Source organism: Oryza glaberrima, chromosome 10 (assembly GCF_000147395.1).
Source record: "Oryza glaberrima chromosome 10, OglaRS2, whole genome shotgun sequence".
NCBI lineage: Eukaryota > Viridiplantae > Streptophyta > Magnoliopsida > Poales > Poaceae > Oryza > Oryza glaberrima.
In genome coordinates, this window is record NC_068335.1 from 14,675,540 (window position 1) to 14,695,144 (window position 19,605).

General features: G+C 50.5%; 3 protein-coding genes and 1 pseudogene across 3 annotated transcripts; 2 read left to right on the forward strand and 2 right to left on the reverse strand.

Moving 5' to 3' along the window:
• Positions 1-592: 592 nt before the first annotated feature.
• Positions 593-2,281, reverse strand: LOC127785866 (BTB/POZ and MATH domain-containing protein 2-like). Its single transcript, XM_052313228.1, has 2 exons — positions 1,860-2,281; positions 593-1,310 (listed from the first exon to the last, which is right to left on the reverse strand). Exons 1-2 carry the CDS (start codon positions 2,279-2,281, stop codon positions 593-595), a joined length of 1,140 nt encoding a protein of 379 aa, XP_052169188.1.
• Positions 2,282-3,344: 1,063 nt separating this feature from the next.
• LOC127786027 (BTB/POZ and MATH domain-containing protein 2-like) lies at positions 3,345-4,466 on the forward strand (annotated as a pseudogene).
• A 7,015-nt stretch (positions 4,467-11,481) lies between these two features.
• LOC127786024 (BTB/POZ and MATH domain-containing protein 2-like) lies at positions 11,482-12,784 on the reverse strand. The gene has a single exon (XM_052313350.1). It carries the CDS (start codon positions 12,723-12,725, stop codon positions 11,550-11,552), a length of 1,176 nt encoding a protein of 391 aa, XP_052169310.1. The 5' UTR covers positions 12,726-12,784; the 3' UTR covers positions 11,482-11,549.
• Positions 12,785-17,422: 4,638 nt separating this feature from the next.
• LOC127786026 (BTB/POZ and MATH domain-containing protein 3-like) lies at positions 17,423-18,558 on the forward strand. The gene has a single exon (XM_052313352.1). The coding sequence runs from the start codon at positions 17,434-17,436 to the stop codon at positions 18,556-18,558; it is 1,125 nt and encodes a 374-aa protein (XP_052169312.1). The 5' UTR covers positions 17,423-17,433.
• The last annotated feature ends 1,047 nt before the right edge of the window (positions 18,559-19,605 follow it).

The window sequence follows — 19,605 nt, forward strand, 5'->3', positions numbered from 1 at the left end:
GCCGTCCACCGCACGCCACTCCACTCGCGCTCCTCTCCACCACCGCTGCGTTGCGGATCCGCTCGCTCGGGTTCCGCCTGGCGAGGCTAGCGAGGGTTGGGGAGGCCGGTGGCGGCGACGACATCATCGACAGGAAGGAGAAGGAGGAGGGGAAGGGGAAGGCCCCTGCTTCGGCCGGCCACGGGCGTGCGTAGCAACTGCTCAAGTTTGACGAGCTCGCCTCCTCCCTCGTGGAGCTCATCGTTGGGCCCTGCCGTCGCCGTCGAGTAGGCAGAGCTCACTGAGCGGTCCCTATAAGTATTTCTCACGGAATTCTTTGAGCAAAGAGAAACAAGTTAACCAAGCTATCTGTTTTATGTACGATTTTGTCTTCCCAAAAGACCTCACATGCATGCATGGTTTACTTTTTCGGTTTAGCCGATTTGATCGAAGGTCACCGATATATCGAAATTTTAGAAATTTTGAACAAAATTTAGATAAATTTGAATAAATATTACCAAAATTTATGAAAAAATATAAAAGAACTGAAAATTTTTGACCGAAATAATATGGTATGGGAGGGGTCCGAAATTTTCAACCCTGCATGCATATGCTAGTGAAAATGACGGTCAGCAACCCTGAAAACCAGGTCCTTGACAAGAGAAGGGCAGCTCTGCATCAGATGCAGGAAGCCGTCGGTCGCCATCACCGCGTTCAGCGTCTCCTTCGACTCAAGGAACCGGAAGCACGCCTCCTTGAGCCCATGGCAATGGTGCTGCTCGGCCAACGCCATGAGCGTCGCCACCGAGCCCCGGTCGATGTACTCGACCACCTTCTCCTCGCAGAGCAGCTTGAGCCTCTCCATGCCGTACCTGTCCGCCGCGACGAGCAGGTGCTGCGCGATCACCAGCTCGTCCTCTTGATTCGCCTTCGTCTTCGTCTCCGGCAGCGCGTCGGTGTAGATGAAGACGAGGAGGGCCCTGAACACCTCCGCCTCCATGTCGTCAACCTTCACGATGGTGTTGCTGCTGCTGCTCTCCTTCATCTGGCCGAAGAGCTCCGCCTTGAACACCGGCGACCGCGCCGCAAGAATATACCGGTGCGCGGGCACCTCCTCGCCGGCGACGTGGAACGTGACGTCGGCGCCGTCCCCGGACTCGAGGAGGCCGCCGAGGTGCCGGTGCAGGTCGGGCGGCGGCACCTCGACCAACGGCGGCGTCCGGTCCTCCGTGCGGAGCTCCACGACGACGGTGACGTCGCACCGGATCGCGAAGCCGTCGTCCCTGACATGCCCGGACTTCTCGAGGAGCTCCCTCTTGATGAACTGATGCCTAGGGCTTCCTATGATTTTGAGGGCCCTAAACGAACTCATCGCGATAGGCCCTATAAGCTATATATAAAATTTTATGATATATATATATATATATATATATATATATATATATATATATATATATATATACACACGCTAATTTTATTTGCAAAACGAAAACAAATACTTCCATATATTAAATTTAACATGTCTGGTATTTATCGAGAAATAAAGTCAACCAAAACAACAATATATTTATACCTTGGAACCAATCATCACCTTAATGAAGAAAAGAACCCCATCATATCCATTGCTTCTCATGAAAAGATACTTCTTCGTGTATTTCTTGATGCAATAACGGTATTAAGTCAATAGTGTCTCAGATCGGGCGACGAGGCGACGACGCTCCAACTCCTCTCGTTTCGGCGTTTCTGCTTCCAGATAGGCAATAGATAGGTACTAGACTACTAGTATTAGGTGTTGGGCCCCCCACTATCATAAGCCCCCCACCATCATGGGCCCCCGGCGGTTGCCTCTGCTGCTGCATAGGGCCAGGGCCGGCCCTGACTGATGGTAGCCGAATCCGGATCCACCCACGGCGAAGTCGTGCATCCCCGCGTCAAGCGTGTAGGACGGCACCGGCTTCCCCGCCCGGTCGAGCAAGCTGAACGTGGCTCGCGCCTTCATCGGCTGCTCCTTCGCGTGCCCGGCGGCGGCCGCATCGAGGCCCAAGTAGACGGAGATGTAATCGGCGTTGGCAGAGCCCTGGCCATTGGGGTAGTACCTGAGGTGCCATTGGTGGTCGCCGACATTGAACATGCGGGAATACTTGAGCTTGCCGTGGGGGAGCTTCTCCTTTGTGTAGGAGTAGCCGTCGATCTGGAGGATGTGGTGCCCCGTCACCGTGCCGCCGACGATCGCCGACGCGGACGAGTATGGCGGCGGCGGCCAGACTAATTCTGATCCGCCGGTGGCCGCGGACGACGGCATGGTGCGTACGTTGTGGTGGCTAGCGCGCACACGTACGTACGCGACGGCGGCGACGAGAGATCGAAGTCGAACAGCGAAAGATCAACGGATTCAACGCCGGACTAGAGATCCAATTTAATAATCATTAGTTGTAATCAATAAGAGCAAGCTAAATAGTATAGCCAACTATTGGCTATAAAACATTTATAGCCAATCTAATAGCCTATTCGTACAATAGTTAACTATAAAAATATATTACATCATTAATACCCGGTCCCACCTCTCATACACACATAACATCTTAGAATCCGTGTTGCAGCCGACTACAAATCTGTAGCCCGCTTTCTTCTCTCTCTTCTCTTTTCTTTTCGATATATGGTTATAGCCGGCTTATAGCCTGCTATTGTACCTGCTCTAATAAGCGGATACGTTTAGTTTTTCAGAGTTGTAATCATGTCACGCCACGGCGGAGCTGATAAGAGCAAGGTTAATAATACAGCCATACAGCCGACCTGTTGACTATAAGAGTCTTTATATCTTTATAACCTTCTCTCAGCCTACCTATATAATAGTTAGCTCTTTATAATTAACATATGACCCACTTATCTCTCTCACATAGTTTCTTGGTTCTTTTGTCCAATCCAGCTGTAAATTTGCAGCCCGCTTCTCCTCTCTTCTCTCCTCCACCTCAGCATTTAGTCAGCTTATAACCTACTATTATACTTGCTCTAAGCAGCTACGCCTCTGCCTGAAAAGCCCAGCTCGGCACGCGATGATGGCCGTCGATCGCCGGAGATTTGCCCGATTTCTCCGGTCGCCACAGCAGAGACGCCGGCGGCGTCTGAACAAAAAAAAATGACCGTCGAGTTCACGGCCGACGCCCTCACGAAGTCACACGGATCAGGACATACAAAAGATGTGCGATTACAAGTAATCCAAGACGCGCAAAGACACGATTAACTAACTAATTATAAATCGAACCTATCACGACAAAATCTCTCGGGCATCCGAATCCGGTGCTGATCGATCTCCCTCGCCGTCGCCGATCTCGTCGTCGCCCTGCGCCACTGCTTCTGTCGTCCATATGGCCACCGGCGGATCAGACGACGGCGGCGGCGCCCGTCCACCGCCCTACTCGTCGTCGTCGGCGATCGTCGGCGGGACGGTGAAGGGGCACCACATCCTCAAGATCGAGGGCTACTCCTACATCAAGGAGAAGCTCCCCGCCGGCAAGTTCATCAAGTCACGCACGTTCAAGGTCGGCGATCACCTGTGGTGCCTTCTCTTCTATCCCAATGGCAGCCGCGCCTCTCCTCCCGGCTTCGTCGCGGTGTACCTGAAGCTCGTCGTCGCCGGCGGCAAGCAGCCGGTGAGGGCGCGGGCCACGTTCGGCTTGCTCGACCGGTTGGGGAAGCCGGTGATGTCCTGCAAACTTGACGCGGGGATGCACGGCTTCACCGTCAGCGAGACCGGATTCGGCTACCACGAGTTCATCGGCGCGGAGGTCCTGGAGAAGCTGGGGTACGTCAGGGACGACAGCTTCACGATCCGGTGCGACGTCGCCGTCGTCGGGGCGCTCCGCGTCGAGGACCGGACGGCACCGGTGGTGGCGGTGGAGGTGCCGCCGCCGGAGCTGCGCCGGCACCTCGGCGGCCTCCTCGAGTCCATGGAAGGCGCCGATGTCACGTTCCACGTCGCCGGCGAGGAGGAGCCCGCGCACCGGTCCGTGCTCGCGGCGTGGTCGCCGGTGTTCAGGGCGGAGCTCTTCGGCGCGATGAAGGAGAGCGTGAGCGGCGGCAGCAACGCCGTGGTGGAGGTGGACGACATGGAGGCCGACGTGTTCAGGGCCCTCCTGGCCTTCGTCTACACCGACTAGCTGCCGGAGACGGAGACGAAGCAGCAGGTGGTGATGGCGCAGCATCTGCTCGTGGCGGCGGACAGGTACGGGATGCAGAGGCTGATGCGGCTGTGCGAGGAGAAGCTGTGCGGGCGCGTCGAGCTGGGCTCGGCGGCGACGCTCATGGCGCTGGCGGAGCAGCACCATTGCCGTGGCCTCAAGGAGGCGTGCCTCCGGTTCATCGACTCGACGGCGACGATGGTCGCGGTGATGGCGAGCGACGGGTTCGAGCATCTGATCAAGAGCTGCCCGTCTCTTGTCAAGGAGCTCATTGTCAGGGGCTCTCAACTTCTATCTGGAGCCAAATGAAAACTTGCGCCTTAAAGCTTGAAAGTGTTTCGGTAGCATGTAAGGTTGTTCAGGAGGACAAATTCATGCTTAATTTAAAACAATTTCAGCCAAATGTGCTTCTTCTCCTAAATGTTGTTACACTCTGGAACATACTTGTTGTTTCTTCTTTCTTTTTTTTCCCCCTGGTGCCTGAATGCTAATTTGATTCAAATTTATTGCCAACTAATTTATCTATAAGATATATCCAGGTCATTCGAGAGTAACAATCAATAAAAGTCACTACTTTTCTCCAAAAGTTAGATAAAGGTTAAGATTTCTGTGACACGCTTTTTAAACTGCTAAATTGTGTGTTTCGTGCGAAAACTTTTTATATGAAAGTTGCTTTAAAATATCATATTAATCTAATTTTCAAGTTTGTAATAATTAAAATTGAATCAATCGTACGTTAATACCATCTCGTTTTGCGTAAAAAACTTAATCTTTATCTTTAGAAGAAAAAAACACTAGCTTTGCTAAATCCCAGGGTCTTAAAACCAGCAAAATAGAGGGCTCTCAGCAACTAGCTTATATTGCTACTTGGTCATTTTATTTTGTATTTTTTACTCAAGCATTTTGTTATAGAAAGGCAGAGTTTAGGGGAATAATTCTCAGTACGTCGCCAAAGAGTAACAGAGAGCACTGAACTATCCATTTCGAAAGAGTTAACTAAACTATGGAAGAACAAGATTACCTCTGGTCCAGCAAAAAATATCTTGAGATACCAATACATTATGGTACCAAATCGTTTCCAATCGTTGGATCTAGCTGACAGGATGGGCATTGCTAAATCCAACGATCACAAATCGTACCAAATCTTTTTCGATCGTTGGATCTAGCTGGCAGGATGGGCATTTGCTAAATCCAACGATCACAAACGATTTGGTACCGCGATGTACCGGTACCACGAGATATTTTTTGTTGGACCGAAGCAAATCTCATGGAAGAAGACTTCTTGATAAATTAAACCAAACAACAGTATAAGGTGCAGATAAACAAGGAGCTACATCATTGCCGCAATGACTACATCCATTGCCTCTATACACAGTATACACCACTTTGTAAACCGGTAATTCCCTTTGGCTTACTCAACATGAACGGTACAGTTCAGAGGTTTATTGTTGAAACCGTAATTTATGGTGTGAGCACCACCGGACTCAACAAAGGGTTTCATTGAGTTTGCGGTTAAATCTCAATGACAGGTAATGGATGCAGCGAATAGCAATACGAGGCAAGCACACAATTTGCTGGATTGATTCACAAGTGCACGTGCACAATTCATAAGTACAGGTATAGTACAAAATTACAATTGCAGATAAGAATTTTCATTCCTCGAGGGGACATCCCTTATTGTTTGCATGTCATCTAAATAGTTATTAAAAAACTTGAAAAAATTGACAACATACAAGATCAAATTCAACTTCTGTCACGCCCCGAATTAGTCCCGAGAGGAACTAGCCCGTGACGCTCCAAATTAACCTGTTAATCGATACCAGTCCCAGGAAACAGTGCTGGTATCACAGGAAGACAGAATATCACAGCAACAGAGGTCTCTTTATTATAGAGTAGGAGTACAGTCATGTTGGGCTGCGGACAGATCCCGAGCTCACAACTGCATTACAAAAGGGAAGCAGAAGCCAAGACTTGGACCACACATCACAGGCGCGACTTGGGAACTAGGCCGAAACCCTAAAACTCGTCGTAGCCGGCTTGCTCCTGGAAGAACTCCTCATCGGCGGGATCCGCTTCATCTTCTTCAGCAACTGGGGGGGGATTATTTATATAGAGGGTGAGTACGGGGGTACTCAGCAAGCCATGGGAAATAATTGTTTAATGCAGGCTTCAAGGAAATGCTGTTGTTTTTGCAATTGATTTTATTTGAACTTATTTCTGAAACGACTAAGTGAGTGCTTCTCAAACGACACGGATGAGACAGTGCGTCTCGTCCGGTCGGAGTATGTGCAATGTATAGTATTTAAATTGATGCAAGGTTGGCACCCGGCCAACAGCTTTCAAACGGACACCCGGGCCTAGCTGACTCCATCAGCTGCAGATTTTCCCAACATCGATCCAATTCCACAACAGCAATTTCATAAAGCAGTAGTCAAACAAAACTACGCTAAGGAATCACCTTACATCCGCCCATGACCGTGGGCACGGCTGTTCGAACAGTTTAATAACCTCTGCAGAGGTGGTACACTTTACCCACACGACGTTACTAGCCTTGGTCACCTAGCCCGTGTGGATCAGACACGTCTGGTGACTTGGGGCTTTCACGACAAGGCATTTCGAAAGCCGACACAGGTTTACTATATGCCTACGAGAGGGGTCCCAGACCGACATCAGGTTAGGTCCCAGACCATACTGTGCCAGGAAACCCGGGGGTTCTCCCCGGCACCACCCCGTTGAATCCACATGTCTCTTGGCATCATGGTTCCCCCGATTAGCTAATTACTCAGCCAGGGGTGTCCCATTCCACCCATGTGGTCGCACTTGCCTTATGTTCGGATGAAATTCCAAGGAAACGGTCCTTAAGTGCAAGAACGGAAAACCGTACTCCCAGTATGTCTCCCGGTCCGCGATTTTGGAAATTCATTTTAATTCGCAAGCACCGACCCAGGTGTCGGGTTTTACAAGTCTTTTGTAAATCCCAAGTTTTACCCATCGTTGGATGTTTTAAATTTGAGGGGAGGTGTTCTGATGCCCGTGCCCGAAGGCCCATGCATCGAAGCACAACAGTCGACAAAGGAGGTTTAAGTGTTCAATAAATCAAGGAGGGTAATTGCAGCAACTAGGGTTGGGGGGGGTCCGGTAGGCTATCTCGCGAGCCGCGGCCGAATTACTTGTGTAAATCCTATTCATGCAAAATTTGCGGAAAAGAAGTACTTAGATTTAAATTATAGGTGCAAGATGATCAAAGGTGACTTACCTTGCTTGAGATCTTGAGCTTGATCCTCGAAATCCTCGCACTGCGGGTCTTCGGGCTCCGAAACTACACGCGAAACGGGACAACTCAACAAACGGCGAAAATAAAGCCCTATTATTGACCTCTAAGCGTGCCATTGGATAGATCTCGAGATTTGAGGAATTTTGGAAGTTGAACGGAGTCAAACGGACTTACGGTTGGGAAGATATTGAATTTCTAAGATTATTGGATTTTTGGTCTAAAGGAAAAGGATTTATTTAAATCCTTTTTGAAAAAGAAAAGAAAAGAAAAGAAGGAGGGAGGGAAATTAGACTTCCCTTGGGCGGCTAGGGCGCGGCCCGAGAGAAAGGGGCGGCTCGGCCGAGTTTAATGGGCCGGCCGGCCCAAGAGGGCGGCCCAAGGCGCGCGCGCGGGCGGGCGCGGAGAGAGAGAGCCGGTGGGCCGGGTCTATCCCGCGTGGTCCCGGGTAGGACCCGCTTGTCAGCGACTCGGCTCACCGTGAGCGAGGTGCACGCGGGGCGAGTTAGGGTTTGCGGAGGGAGGCGCGGCGCATGCGCGCGGTTCGCGGAGGACGCGGTGCGGCGGGCCCACGCGCAGCCTCACGGCTCGCGGTGGACCGCGCGCACGGGGAGGGAAACGGAGGGAGCGGCTGGCCGAGTCGGTCGGCCTGGTTGCTGCCGAGGTGGCGCCGACGTGGCGCCTACGTGGCAACCACGCGGGCCGGCGGGAGGTAGACGACGATGGCGGCTGGAACGGACGGCGGACGGCGGTGGCGATCGGCAGAGCGAACCACGGCGATACAGGCGAAGGCGAGCACACCGGGATGTTGCACAGGACGAGGGGAGACGAGCCAACGGGTCGGATTCGCCGGGGGATGCTCGACGGCGGCGGATTGCGGCGGCGGCAACCGGCGGCGAGGGAAGGGGGAAACGGCGACGAGGTCACGAGGGGCCGATTCCCGGCGGTGAGAGCATCTACGCGGCTACGGGGATCCGTTGCTAGCGTCGGATTAAGAGGAATCGCATCGAGGGAGGCCGGCGACGAGAGGCGCTTCCGAGCTCGGGCGGCGACGGCGGCGAGCACACGGCGAGCGACGGCAGCAGTCGGGGCAGCGCCGGCTAGCTACGGGGAGGCTACGCATGCTACTACCGAAAGCTAAGGGGGGGAGATGGAACGAGGAGGGAGAACGGAGGGCGACACTACCGCGACGAGGAAGGGCGCAGTGACGATGGGCCGACGGCACGGGAGCGATCTCTCCGGCCTCGGGCCGGGGTAGAGGAAGAAGGCGAGCGCCCGGAGTCCCCTTCCGCGTCCTAGCGCGCACCGGCTCCTCCGGCACACGCGACGGCGGCGGTCGGCGAGAGAGTGGCAAAGGGACGGCAATGGCGCGGTGGGGCGAGGGCGAATGGGAGAGGAAAGGAGGGGGGGGGGAAACTTGGGTTTATATGGGCGACAATGTCGGTTTGGGAGAGGGGAACCGACATTGGACGGTCAAGCCAGTGAGCTGGCGCTCCGGCTAGCGGCCAAATCGGCGACAGGGAGGAGGGGAATGACGCCGGCGGAGGAAGAAAAAGAGAAAAAGGAGAGAAGAAAGGGGGCTTGCCTCCTTGCCACTTCGAGAAAAGGAGGAGAGAGAGAAAGCGACGCGGCAGAGGGGGCGGAGGGCTCTACCTCCGTCCCTTGGAGGCATGCGCGGGGAGTGGCGGGGCCGAATCGATGACGACGGCGATGACGGCGGAGGCGGCTTGGAGCGGAGCGGCGACACGGGCGGCAGGCGCGGGCAGGCGCGGCAGAGGCTGATGGCGGCGGCGACTGGCCGGTCGGCCACCACGGCACGCGCGCGCGGGAAGCAACGGCGCGCGGCGACGATTTGGCGGCGTCGGCGGGAACGACAGCGGGATGCGGAGAGAGAGGGCTCGGCTTGGCGCGGCTCGCGCGCACGCGCGTGCAGCGTTCGGGCAGAGCGGGGGGAGAGGGAGAGAGAGAGAGAGAGAGCCGGGGGGGAGGGGGAGATGGGCCGAGAGGGATTCGGCCCATCGAACCCTAGGGAGGCGAATTAGACTTTTGCGGAGGGATTTGATTTGGGAAGGATTTGGATTCGGGATTGAACTCGACGATAGATCGAGGATTTGAGATCTGAGATGGCACGGACACTAGACAACAAGCAAAGAAACGGATTTCACAATTAGGATTTTTAAGAGATAGTTTTCCCGCTAGGTGCCACGACGGAACGGGCGCTACAACTTCTACATGTTGCAATAAAAAGAACAAATTAAACTGAAAATAGTTATTGTACATTCGCAACTATATTTGTTATTTTCGTTATAACTTGTAGAAGTTGAATTTAAACTTGCATATAGAGTGATACATTTTATATTGGAAAAAATACGAATTACACCCCCGAACTATCGCGATTGTCTGAATTACCCCCTGAACCACGAAACCTGACATTCTTCACCCCCAACTATGCAAACCAGACGAATTACCCCCCTCGACCCAATCCACGGTGGTTTCGGTCTACGTGGCGTACACGTGACAGTCCATTCAGCGTTTTTTTAATTAAAAAATTGTGGGACCCGCATGTCATACACTTCTTACTCTCTCTCTTCTCTCTCGCGCAACGCGCACGGCGAGAGCGCGGGGACGGGCAGTCGGCGATAGCGGCTCGCGGCGGTGGCAGCGCAGAGGTGAGGCAAGCCCGGCGGTAGCCGAGCAGGTTGACGAGCCCCACCACGCTGAGCAGGACAATATGAGCCGTGATGGCGAGGAGCTCTAGGGCAAGCGCGGCGGCGGCGCGCTCTTCCTCCCGCACTTGGGCCCGGTCGGCGTGGGCGGTCGGCGAGGTGAGGCAAGCGCGGTGGTGCGGCCGGCGCGGACGTCGGCGCGGAGCCGGAGGCGGCGGAGGCAGCGGAGGAGCGTGGCGGCGGAGGAGCGGAGGCAGCGGAGGAGCAGAGGCAGCGGTGGAGCGTGGCGGCGGAGTTCCGCCGCCACGCTCCTCCGCCGCCTCCGCCTCCGCGCCGACGTCCGCGCCGTCCACGCCGCCGCGCTCGCCTCACCTCACGGACCGCCCACGCTGACCGGGCCCAAGGGCGGGAGGAAGAGCGCGCCGCCACGCTCGCCCTGGAGCTCCTCGCCGTTGCTGCCCATGTCGTCCTGCGCGGCGTGGTGGTGGTCCTCCTGCTCGGCGTGGTGGGGCTCGTCGACCTGCTCGGCGTGGTGGTACTCCTCGACCTGCCCGCCCGCCGCCGCGCTAGCCTCATCTCCGCGCCGCCGCCGCCGCGAGCCGCTGTCGCCAACCGCCCGTCCCCGCGCTCTCGCCGTGCGCGCTGCGTGAGAGAGAAGAGAGAGAGAGTAGAGAGAGAGGGTAAGAAGTGTATGACATGCAGGTCCCACAATTTTTAATTAAAAAAACGCTGACTGAACTGCCACGTGTACGCCACGTAGACCAAAACCACTGTGGATTGGGTCGAGGGGGGTAATTCGTCCGGTTTGCATAGTTGGGGGTGAAAAATATCCGGTTTTGTGGTTAAGGGGGGTAATTTAGACGACCGCGATAGTTCGGGGGTGTAATTCGTACTTTTTTTCCTTTTATTTTAATCTATGTTTGCAAAAAAAAATAAATTTTTTACTGACTATTTACGTGTCATGCACGAAACGAGAGGATATTGCCTCGAGGGATGAAATCACTCTCCCCAAAACACAGTTTACCAGGCTATTTAGGTGTCATGAACGAAACGAGAGGATATCGCCTCGAGGGATGAAATCACTCTCCCCAAAACACAGTTTACCAGATGTACGCTCAGTAGAGATACAGTACAACAATGGAGAAAGAAGAAACACAAAAAATAAAGAAAAAGTCAACAGTGTTTGCTGGAATCGGAATAGTTGAGAACAAAGTGGCAAACGGGTGCCTAACGCGGACAAGCAATTGTTAATAATTCTTACAGTAGTAGTTTTCCTTGACGTTAACAGTAATATCCCAAAAGAATGCAATGACAAGATCGAAATAAAACAGATCATTGAGTCTAATTTCAGGGTAAGACTATACTAGTATTTGCAGAAACCTCCAGATTTTCTTCCAGACCATAACATGACAACATGTCATATTACAATGCCACTGATACCCCATGCTAATTAACTTATCTTGTTTCCCTGACGACGAAATCAACAGGAACAAGAGCAGCAACCTTGGACATGAGCTGGTTGAGAACAGAGGGGCACCATCTAGCTAGATGCTCCATGCCATCGGTGGCCACCAGAGAATTCAGAGCCGATCGCGAGCTGAGGAACTGGAAGCACGCCTCCTTCAACCCATCGCAGCTGTGCTGCTCAGCCAAGGCCAAGATCGTCGCCACGGACTCGCCGTCGATGTGCTTGCACAGCCTATCCTCGCAGATCAGCTTCAGCCTCTCCAGGTTGTACCTGTCCGCCGCGATGAGCAGATGCTCGACCATTGCAGCAGCTTGAGCTTGATCGTCCTCGTAGTCGTCGTCGTCGTCGTCTTCTTCTTCCTCCAGCTCTTGTGGATTTGTCTCTGGCAACGTGTCGGTGTACATGAAGGTGAGCAGGTTCCTGAACACGTCTGGCTCGATGTCGTCGACGGTGATGACCGCCGTGGCGGCGCTCTCTTTCATCGGGCCGAAGAGCTCTGCCCTGAACACCGGCGACCGGGCCGCGAGAACGCACCTGTGCGCCGTGAACGTCTCGCCGGCGACCAGGAACGTGACGTCGGCGCCTAGTTCCTTGGCCGCGAGGAGGCCGCCGAGATGCTGGCTCAGGTCGGACGGCGGCACCGCGACGGAAAGAGCTGCGGCGTCAGCGGTGCGGGCCTCCGCACGGAGCTCGTCGGAGAAGACGACGACGTCACACCGGATGGCGAACCGATCGTTCTTGAGATGCTCCGACTGCTCCAGGTACGACCTCTCGATGAATCGACCGAAGCCGAAGCCGGTGGCGGCGAAGTCGTGCAGATCCGTGGCCATGGTGTGGGACGGCACGGACCTCCCGGCCTGATCCAGCAAGCTGAACGTGACACGCGCGTCGACGGGCTCGGAGCCGCCGCCGCCGGCGTCGGCGGCGGGGTTGAGCTCGAGGAAGACGGATATGAAGCCGGCGGTGTCGGAGCGATCGCCGCTGGGGTAGTAGTGGATGCTCCAGGAGTGTCCTCCCACCGTGAAAGGGCGAGACGCGGTGAACCGGCCGGTGGGGAGCTTCGCCTTGGTGCGGGAGTAGCCGTCGATGGTGAGCACGTGGTGCCCTGTCACCGTGCCGGAGACGATGGCGGAGGCGGAGGTCGAGGGCTCGGGTGTCGGCATGGTGATGGTGGTCGACGACGGCGCGAAGGAGATGATGGGTTTGACGAATTCGTCGCTAATCTAATCTAATCTCCTTCCTTTCCTCTTATTGTGGCTATCTCTCTATATATACTATTATAAAAATTTAAGATGTTTTTCTAGTAGATTTTCGTTAGTCCTTGCGTGTCCATATCGGATCAGAATTCACGTGTTGATTTGTCAGCTTCGCCTCGTCCTGCCCTGTCCGTCCCGACCCACGCTTCTCCGACTCGATTTCTTCGTCTCCTCTTTCTCATTTGGAACTGATCTCGCTTGCTTTGCGTCTCACAGCCCCTTCATAGCGAAGCCCGAATCCAGGGTCGCCTCGTTCATCGCGCGGTCTCTTCTCGTGAGATCGGACGAGGAGGACGCGCGAGGCCAGCTGGTTGCACCGGCCCTGGCTCTGAACTCCGGCGCCGGTGGTTGGAGTCCATGACGACCTCCGGTGTGCATGCTGCTCTATCCTTGTACGCAATGGCTATGAGCTTGTTTACTTGAAAGAAACTGATTGATTTTGTTGTACGGTGGGTTAACTGCTGAGCAATTTTATTAAACTAATTTTTTTCTTAAATTATTTATTCAAATCATGATCCGATTACACCATTAAATTCGTTGCAATAAATCTTTAAAACAAGACCACACATGGATATATTCCGACGAAATTTTTTTTAGCTTATTATTGAATTATTTTTAAATGTTACACGATGTTCCACAAAGTATATTGGAATTGTTTTGCTAAGTAGATCGAAAATGTTTCAATCGTTTAAATCGGGCATTGTTTCACCTTATATTAAAAACAATGTTTCAGTAAATAGCGAAAGAATGTTTCAGTTCACTACAACATTAGATCTATACATAGTGAAACATTGTGAGTACACTAGGTGAAACATTTTTTGTGGAACAAAAAATGAAACGAATTCCCTTAATACAGGGTTTCCAAAATATGTGTCACACCCCAATCCGGCACCGCCGTACAACGGCATCTGACAGGAGCGTGTCGTAGAAAAAACGGTGCGAACCACTTCCAACGAGACTGCGATATCGGTACCATCTCATAGAGGTGTTCATCAACTTGTTTAGATCTTGTGTTTATTCTTATGCTTAATACTACATCGGTTGAGTTCGATATATTAAGTAATATTTATAACCATAATGTCTAGTTCGTCTTATGATCATCATAGAGATAGTATCGGGGTTTCAGCCGATATTACCTGATTTAGCTACCTTTAATCTTTACATGTTCACTTGATATGCTAAACCTACCCTTTATATTAAGATCTTATAGCATTAAAGTATATTAGGCTTACTGTTTAATATATTTTGTTTGTTTTAATATCTTGATATAGGGTGGTATCGGAGTATTAGCCGATACATGTTAGATCTATTTGATCGGCTATGCTATGAGTGTCTATATAATCTTCGTCTTAAAGTACTTTTAAACGTAAGTGATTTATACTGTCTCGACTTACTATTCGATTTATTCCAATCACTTGGTTTAAATATATTTCGAGAAGAAGATTATATATCGTTTTAACTTTATGTTACTATAATCTTCATTGCCGATCTAATGTCAATAACATCGGGTTAATGATTAACGATATGTCATCGGCTCTTAGCCGATCGGCTATCGGTTTTTTTTTATTTTTCCTTCTTGTTGATTGCAGGATCAAATCAACTGGCACGCCTTTGAACCCGAAAGTAAGATTTAGGACCTGCACTGGAGTTAAGCAGATCTTCCAGGCTAGTGTGTTTTTTTTCGCATCAACACCTAGCTAGTTACTCAGCCAGGGGTGTCCCATTCCACCCATTTGGTCGCACTTGTTATATGTTCGGATGTAATTCCAAAGGAATCGGTCCTTAAAGCGACCGCACAAGCATCCCGCCCAGGAATGGCCTTGTGTCGCGAGTTTTGTTTTTAAAACTCATTTTCTTTCACAAGGCACCGACCCAGGCGTCAGGTTTTTCAAACCATGCGTAAATCAAGTTTTATCCAAGATGTTTCTTAGATTTTAAGTTTGAATGCGACCGTCGATACTTGCACAGAGTGCACGAATACTGAGGCGTAACTAGATGGTTACAAGGGAACATGATATAACAATTAAAAATGGAAGGATCAAATGCAACAAGTTAGGTAGGCCTGCCAATCTGCCTTGCAGAGGGGGCAAACAGTCCAAGTGCAAATCCTTCCTTGGGACAATCTGCCAATCTTGTACCTTAGGACAAATATTTGGGAAGGAGTTCAAGGACAGATAGATAGATAGATAGATCAATAGAGATCGGTAGATAGGTAGGAAACATCGTAAAATTACTAGTTGAAACATCAAAAGAACCATATGCAGCATTCTAAAAAAATATGAATAAAAATGCTAAAATATTTTTTTTCAAAATATAATCATGTGTGGTCTTGTTGTAAAGTTTTAATTGTAACAAATTTAGTGGTGTAATCAGATCATAGATTAGATAAATAGTTTACGAGAAAAAAATCTTTTGAAGAAATAAGAGAGGAGAATTTGCGTTGGATAATATCCAACGGCTACGTCATAGCCCGATGGATAGCCGTTCGATCCGCGCGGCTCGATCGCACGGCACGCGCGGCGACCGATTTTTCAGCGCATCGGGCGTGCGGTACTTAGCATTTTGAAGTTTTGACTGAATTTGAATACATCCCAACCAAATTCACAAAAATTTAGAAAAAAATTAAAAATTTGGGCGAGATAATATCGTGCCAAAGGGCTTTCAAAATGTCAGTCGACAGTGGTGACCGCTATGGCAGCGCTGTCTTTCATCATCCGGCCAAATATATAACTCACCCTAAACACCGACGACCATCCCGTAATCAGTGTTTAATATTTCGTTTTCTCCATTTCTTAAATTTTGGAAATTCTACTCCGGAATTGTTTGGCTTTTTTTTTAAACAAAATTTGGTCAAATTTTTTAAAAAGTTACCAAATTCACAAAAAATATTAAAATATCTAAAATTTTGGCTGAAATAATATCATATCAGGTCCGATAGAATCGAAAATTCCGAAATTTTGAACCCTGCGTGCAATAATGCAATGCACCTATGCGCCCTTAGGGCAAGTACTATGATGCTTGATGTGGTGCCTCTAAAAAAGTCATATATGATTGAATTATGAGGTGGAAGAAATAAGTTAGGATAGAGAAGGTGAACCACCTCTCATGTAAGGAGCAACCTTCGCATCAAACCCAAGAAAAAGGAGATAAAAGGAAGATGGGATTGGACAAACAAATAAAATAAAATTATTTGGGTTAGTATACTATAGGTAGTGTTAATGTAGATGTGGTGTACTCCCTCCATCCCATAATATAAGAAATTTTGACTTTTTGTTTGCACTGTTTGACTCTTATTAAAAAAATTGTGCAAATATAAAAAACGAGAAGTTGTGCTTAAAATACTTTGGATAATAAAGTAAATCACAAATAAAATAAATAATAATCCTAAATTTTTTTTAATAAGACGAATTGTGAAACAGTGCAAGTAAAAAGTCAAAATCCTTATATTATAGGATGGAGGGAGTATACTCCCTCCGTACTCGTAAAGGAAGTCGTTTAGGACAGCAACACGGTCTCCAAAAGACAACTTTGTCTTCTTTTTTCTATAAAAATATTTATTGAAAAGTGATATATGTATACTTTTATATTTTCAAACTCAACTACTTGAGAGTTATTAATGATTTATATTCCCAAAATTTGACTTAAACATTATCATAAACGACTTTCTTTATAAGTATGGAGGGAGTATATCATCTCTTATCTTACATGGATAAATTTAGATATGACAACTACCCTTTAAATAAAACTTGCCCTTAACACCATAACGCCTCCTCGGCATGATGTTAGCGCCTTCTTAGTGACGAGGTCGGCGAGGTGCCTGCGGCCTGCCCAGGTCGGATGGTGGCAGCGGGACTGAAAGAGTCACGGTGGTGGAGGCGATGGTCCGGGCGTCCGTACGGAACCTCGTCGGAGACGATACGTCGCACAGGACGTAGACTGGTGTGTTTGCAAGAGCAAGTTCCCAACACTCCTCTTTCATTTTCCGCACGCACGTTTTTTAAACTGCTAAACGATGTGTTTTTTTTATAAAAAAGTTTCTATACAAAAGTTGTTAAAAAAATTATATTGATCTATTTTTTTTAAAATAATAGCTAATACTTAATTTATCACGTGCTAATGGACCGCTCCGTTTTATGTGCATGAGAGATGATTTCCAAGCCCACCTCCGAACATACGAAACGTCTAAGAGCACCCGCAATGGTAAAGTAAGATGCTCTCTATAAAACATGTACATCTAAGCAATAGACTAGATTAATAGTAAACCACCTCAATAGTATGTCTACATGGATATCTATAGCTCTCTCATCCATTGTCTTGTTTTTCTCTATAGACTATCTCCAGGTTAGTAGATAGCTTTACTCTCTCTCTTCATTTAATCTCTTCCAAGTAGGAAAATATATTGATATGGATATTTTGTAGAGAGCCTATAGACAACCATTGCGGGTGCCCTAATGGGCGTCCAGTCGATTCGCCTCCAGTCTCCACTCCAGAGACGGTCCCACCTGTCATCCGCTCATAGAAACCCTCGCGAAACTACATAAACCCCTCGTCTCCTCTCTTTTCTCTCGCCGTCTGCCGCCGCCACCGCCGCCGCCCCACCTCCGAATCCACGCCGATGGCCGGAGACACGACGAAGCCCACGGAGTCAGCCATCGTCGGGAGCACGGTGACCGGGCACCACCTGCTCCACATCGACGGCTACTCCCACACCAAAGACCGCCTCCCCAATGGCTGCTACATGGACTCCCGCCCTTTCACCGTGGGAGGCCATCTATGGCGCATCGGATACTACCCCAACGGCGACGTCGCCGACGCCTCCGCGTACATGGCCGTCTACCTTACCATCGACGAGAACGTCATCGTCGCCGTCAAGGCTTTTGCCAAGTTCAGCTTGTTCTTCAACGGCGAGCCCACGCCGCCGGCGTTTGTGCATACCACAGAGCCATTCGTGTTCAGCAGGAAGGGGATCGGGTATGGTTTTAGCAAGTATGCCGAGAGGGAGTTGATGGAGGGCTCGATCGTGGACGACAAGTTCACCATCAGGTGCGACGTCGGCGTCTCCACGGAGCTCCGCGCGGAGGACAGGCCGCCGTCGGACTTCGCGGCGGTGGTGCCGCCGTCCGACCTGCACCGGCACCTCGGCGACCTTCTGGACTCCAAGCACGGCGCTGACGTCACGTTCCAGGTCGGCGGCGAGGCGTTCCGCGCGCACCGGTACGTCCTCGCGGCGCGGTCGCCGGTCTTCAGGGCGGAGCTGTTCGGCGCCATGAGGGAGGCCACCGCCGCGGCCGCCGCGTTGTCGTCGGACTCGGAGGCGATCCGCGTGGACGACATGGAGGCGCCGGTGTTCTCCGCTCTGCTCCGCTTCGTGTACACCGACGCGTTGCCGGCGCCCGGCGGAGCGGACGACGGACAAGCGGCAGGAGGAGGATCGGATTCGGAGGAGGCCGCCATGGCTCAGCACCTGCTCGTCGCGGCGGACAGGTACGACCTGAAGAGGCTGAAGCTGCTCTGCGAAGACAAGCTACGCAGGCACATCGACGCCGCCTCCGCCGCCTCCATGCTCGCGTTGGCGGAGCAGCACCATTGCCGAGGCCTCAAGGAGGCGTGCTTGGTGTTCCTCAGCTCGCCGGCCAACCTTCACGCCGCCATGGGAAGCGATGGATTTGAGCATTTATCCAGGAGCTGCCCCGGTGTGATCAAGGAGCTAATATCCAAACTTGTTCCACGTTGTGATTAGTGTACTAACATTATTGGACATGTTTCGGTTTAGTGGTGGTTAGTTCCAACATAGTCAAAGCTAGAAACAATCCAGTGAATTTTTAAGAGTGAATTGCGTACGTTTATATTATGGCTATTTTTTATTATCCAAATTTTGATTCAGAATACCTTTTATCTAATCTTTTTCACTTTGGACTTGTGAATATATATTACCCATGCTCCCTCAAAAATTATTGACAATTCTCCCTCCCCGTGTGATCACTGTTTCGTACGTACGATCCAAACAAAATACATGTCCGTACATATATACATATAAAGTTTATACACGTATATGTATATATAAAATTATACGTGTAAATTTATAATATATAAAAGGGCAGCGTATCATATGTACACAGCCATTTATCTACACTCATGCACACGCGTGTCCCGAGCCATTCGATCAATATCCTAGGACTAAGTTTTAGAATGTGGCATTTATTCATTTAACCGCTCGCCTCCTCCACTAAGTATTGTAAAAGAACCCTTAACAACTCTCTTTCCTCAAGCAGTCCATATTGCTAAAAAGAAAATCAACTAATCTGAATCTAGCGCAAGAAAGCGCTGCATATCAGCGGAGGGAACGGTTCGTATTTGGAGGCAGCAGCGACAAAAAAATCAACAGAGACAGTGACCTCAATCGACTTCGCGCCGGCGGGGATGGCGATCTAGGCGGCGACAAGCCTGCGGATGCGGAGGCTGCCGTTGCCTGCGCTGTAGCAGCAATTTTGTTCATGTTTGAGAAAAAAAACTGGAGTTGTCATGAACCTGATGGGCTGATGGCAGAATATCTCCCATGTAGTCCCATGATTCTTCCAAAACGTTAATTTGACATTGGACAAAGATTTGAAATAGTTAGCTGGTGATGAACTGATGATTGATGATCTCTTAAATCTCATGCGAACAAGAAAACGATAAGATACATCTGCTCTGAGCCCCTAGCAAAAACAATCAGAGAAAAGGAGACCATGAAACACGATTCACTAATACGGAGAGAAGAAAGCAACAGCTAACTCCAATCCCAATA

Coding starts and splice junctions, on each gene's coding strand:
- LOC127785866 (XM_052313228.1), bottom strand. CDS start 2,281: ATGCCGTCGTCCGCGGCCACCGGCGGATCAGAATTAGTCTGGCCGCCG. Junction 1,311..1,859: donor TCCGGATTCGGCTACCATCA/GTCAGGGCCGGC, acceptor AGGAAGCCCTAG/GCATCAGTTCATCAAGAGGG.
- LOC127786024 (XM_052313350.1), bottom strand. CDS start 12,725: ATGCCGACACCCGAGCCCTCGACCTCCGCCTCCGCCATCGTCTCCGGC.
- LOC127786026 (XM_052313352.1), top strand. CDS start 17,434: ATGGCCGGAGACACGACGAAGCCCACGGAGTCAGCCATCGTCGGGAGC.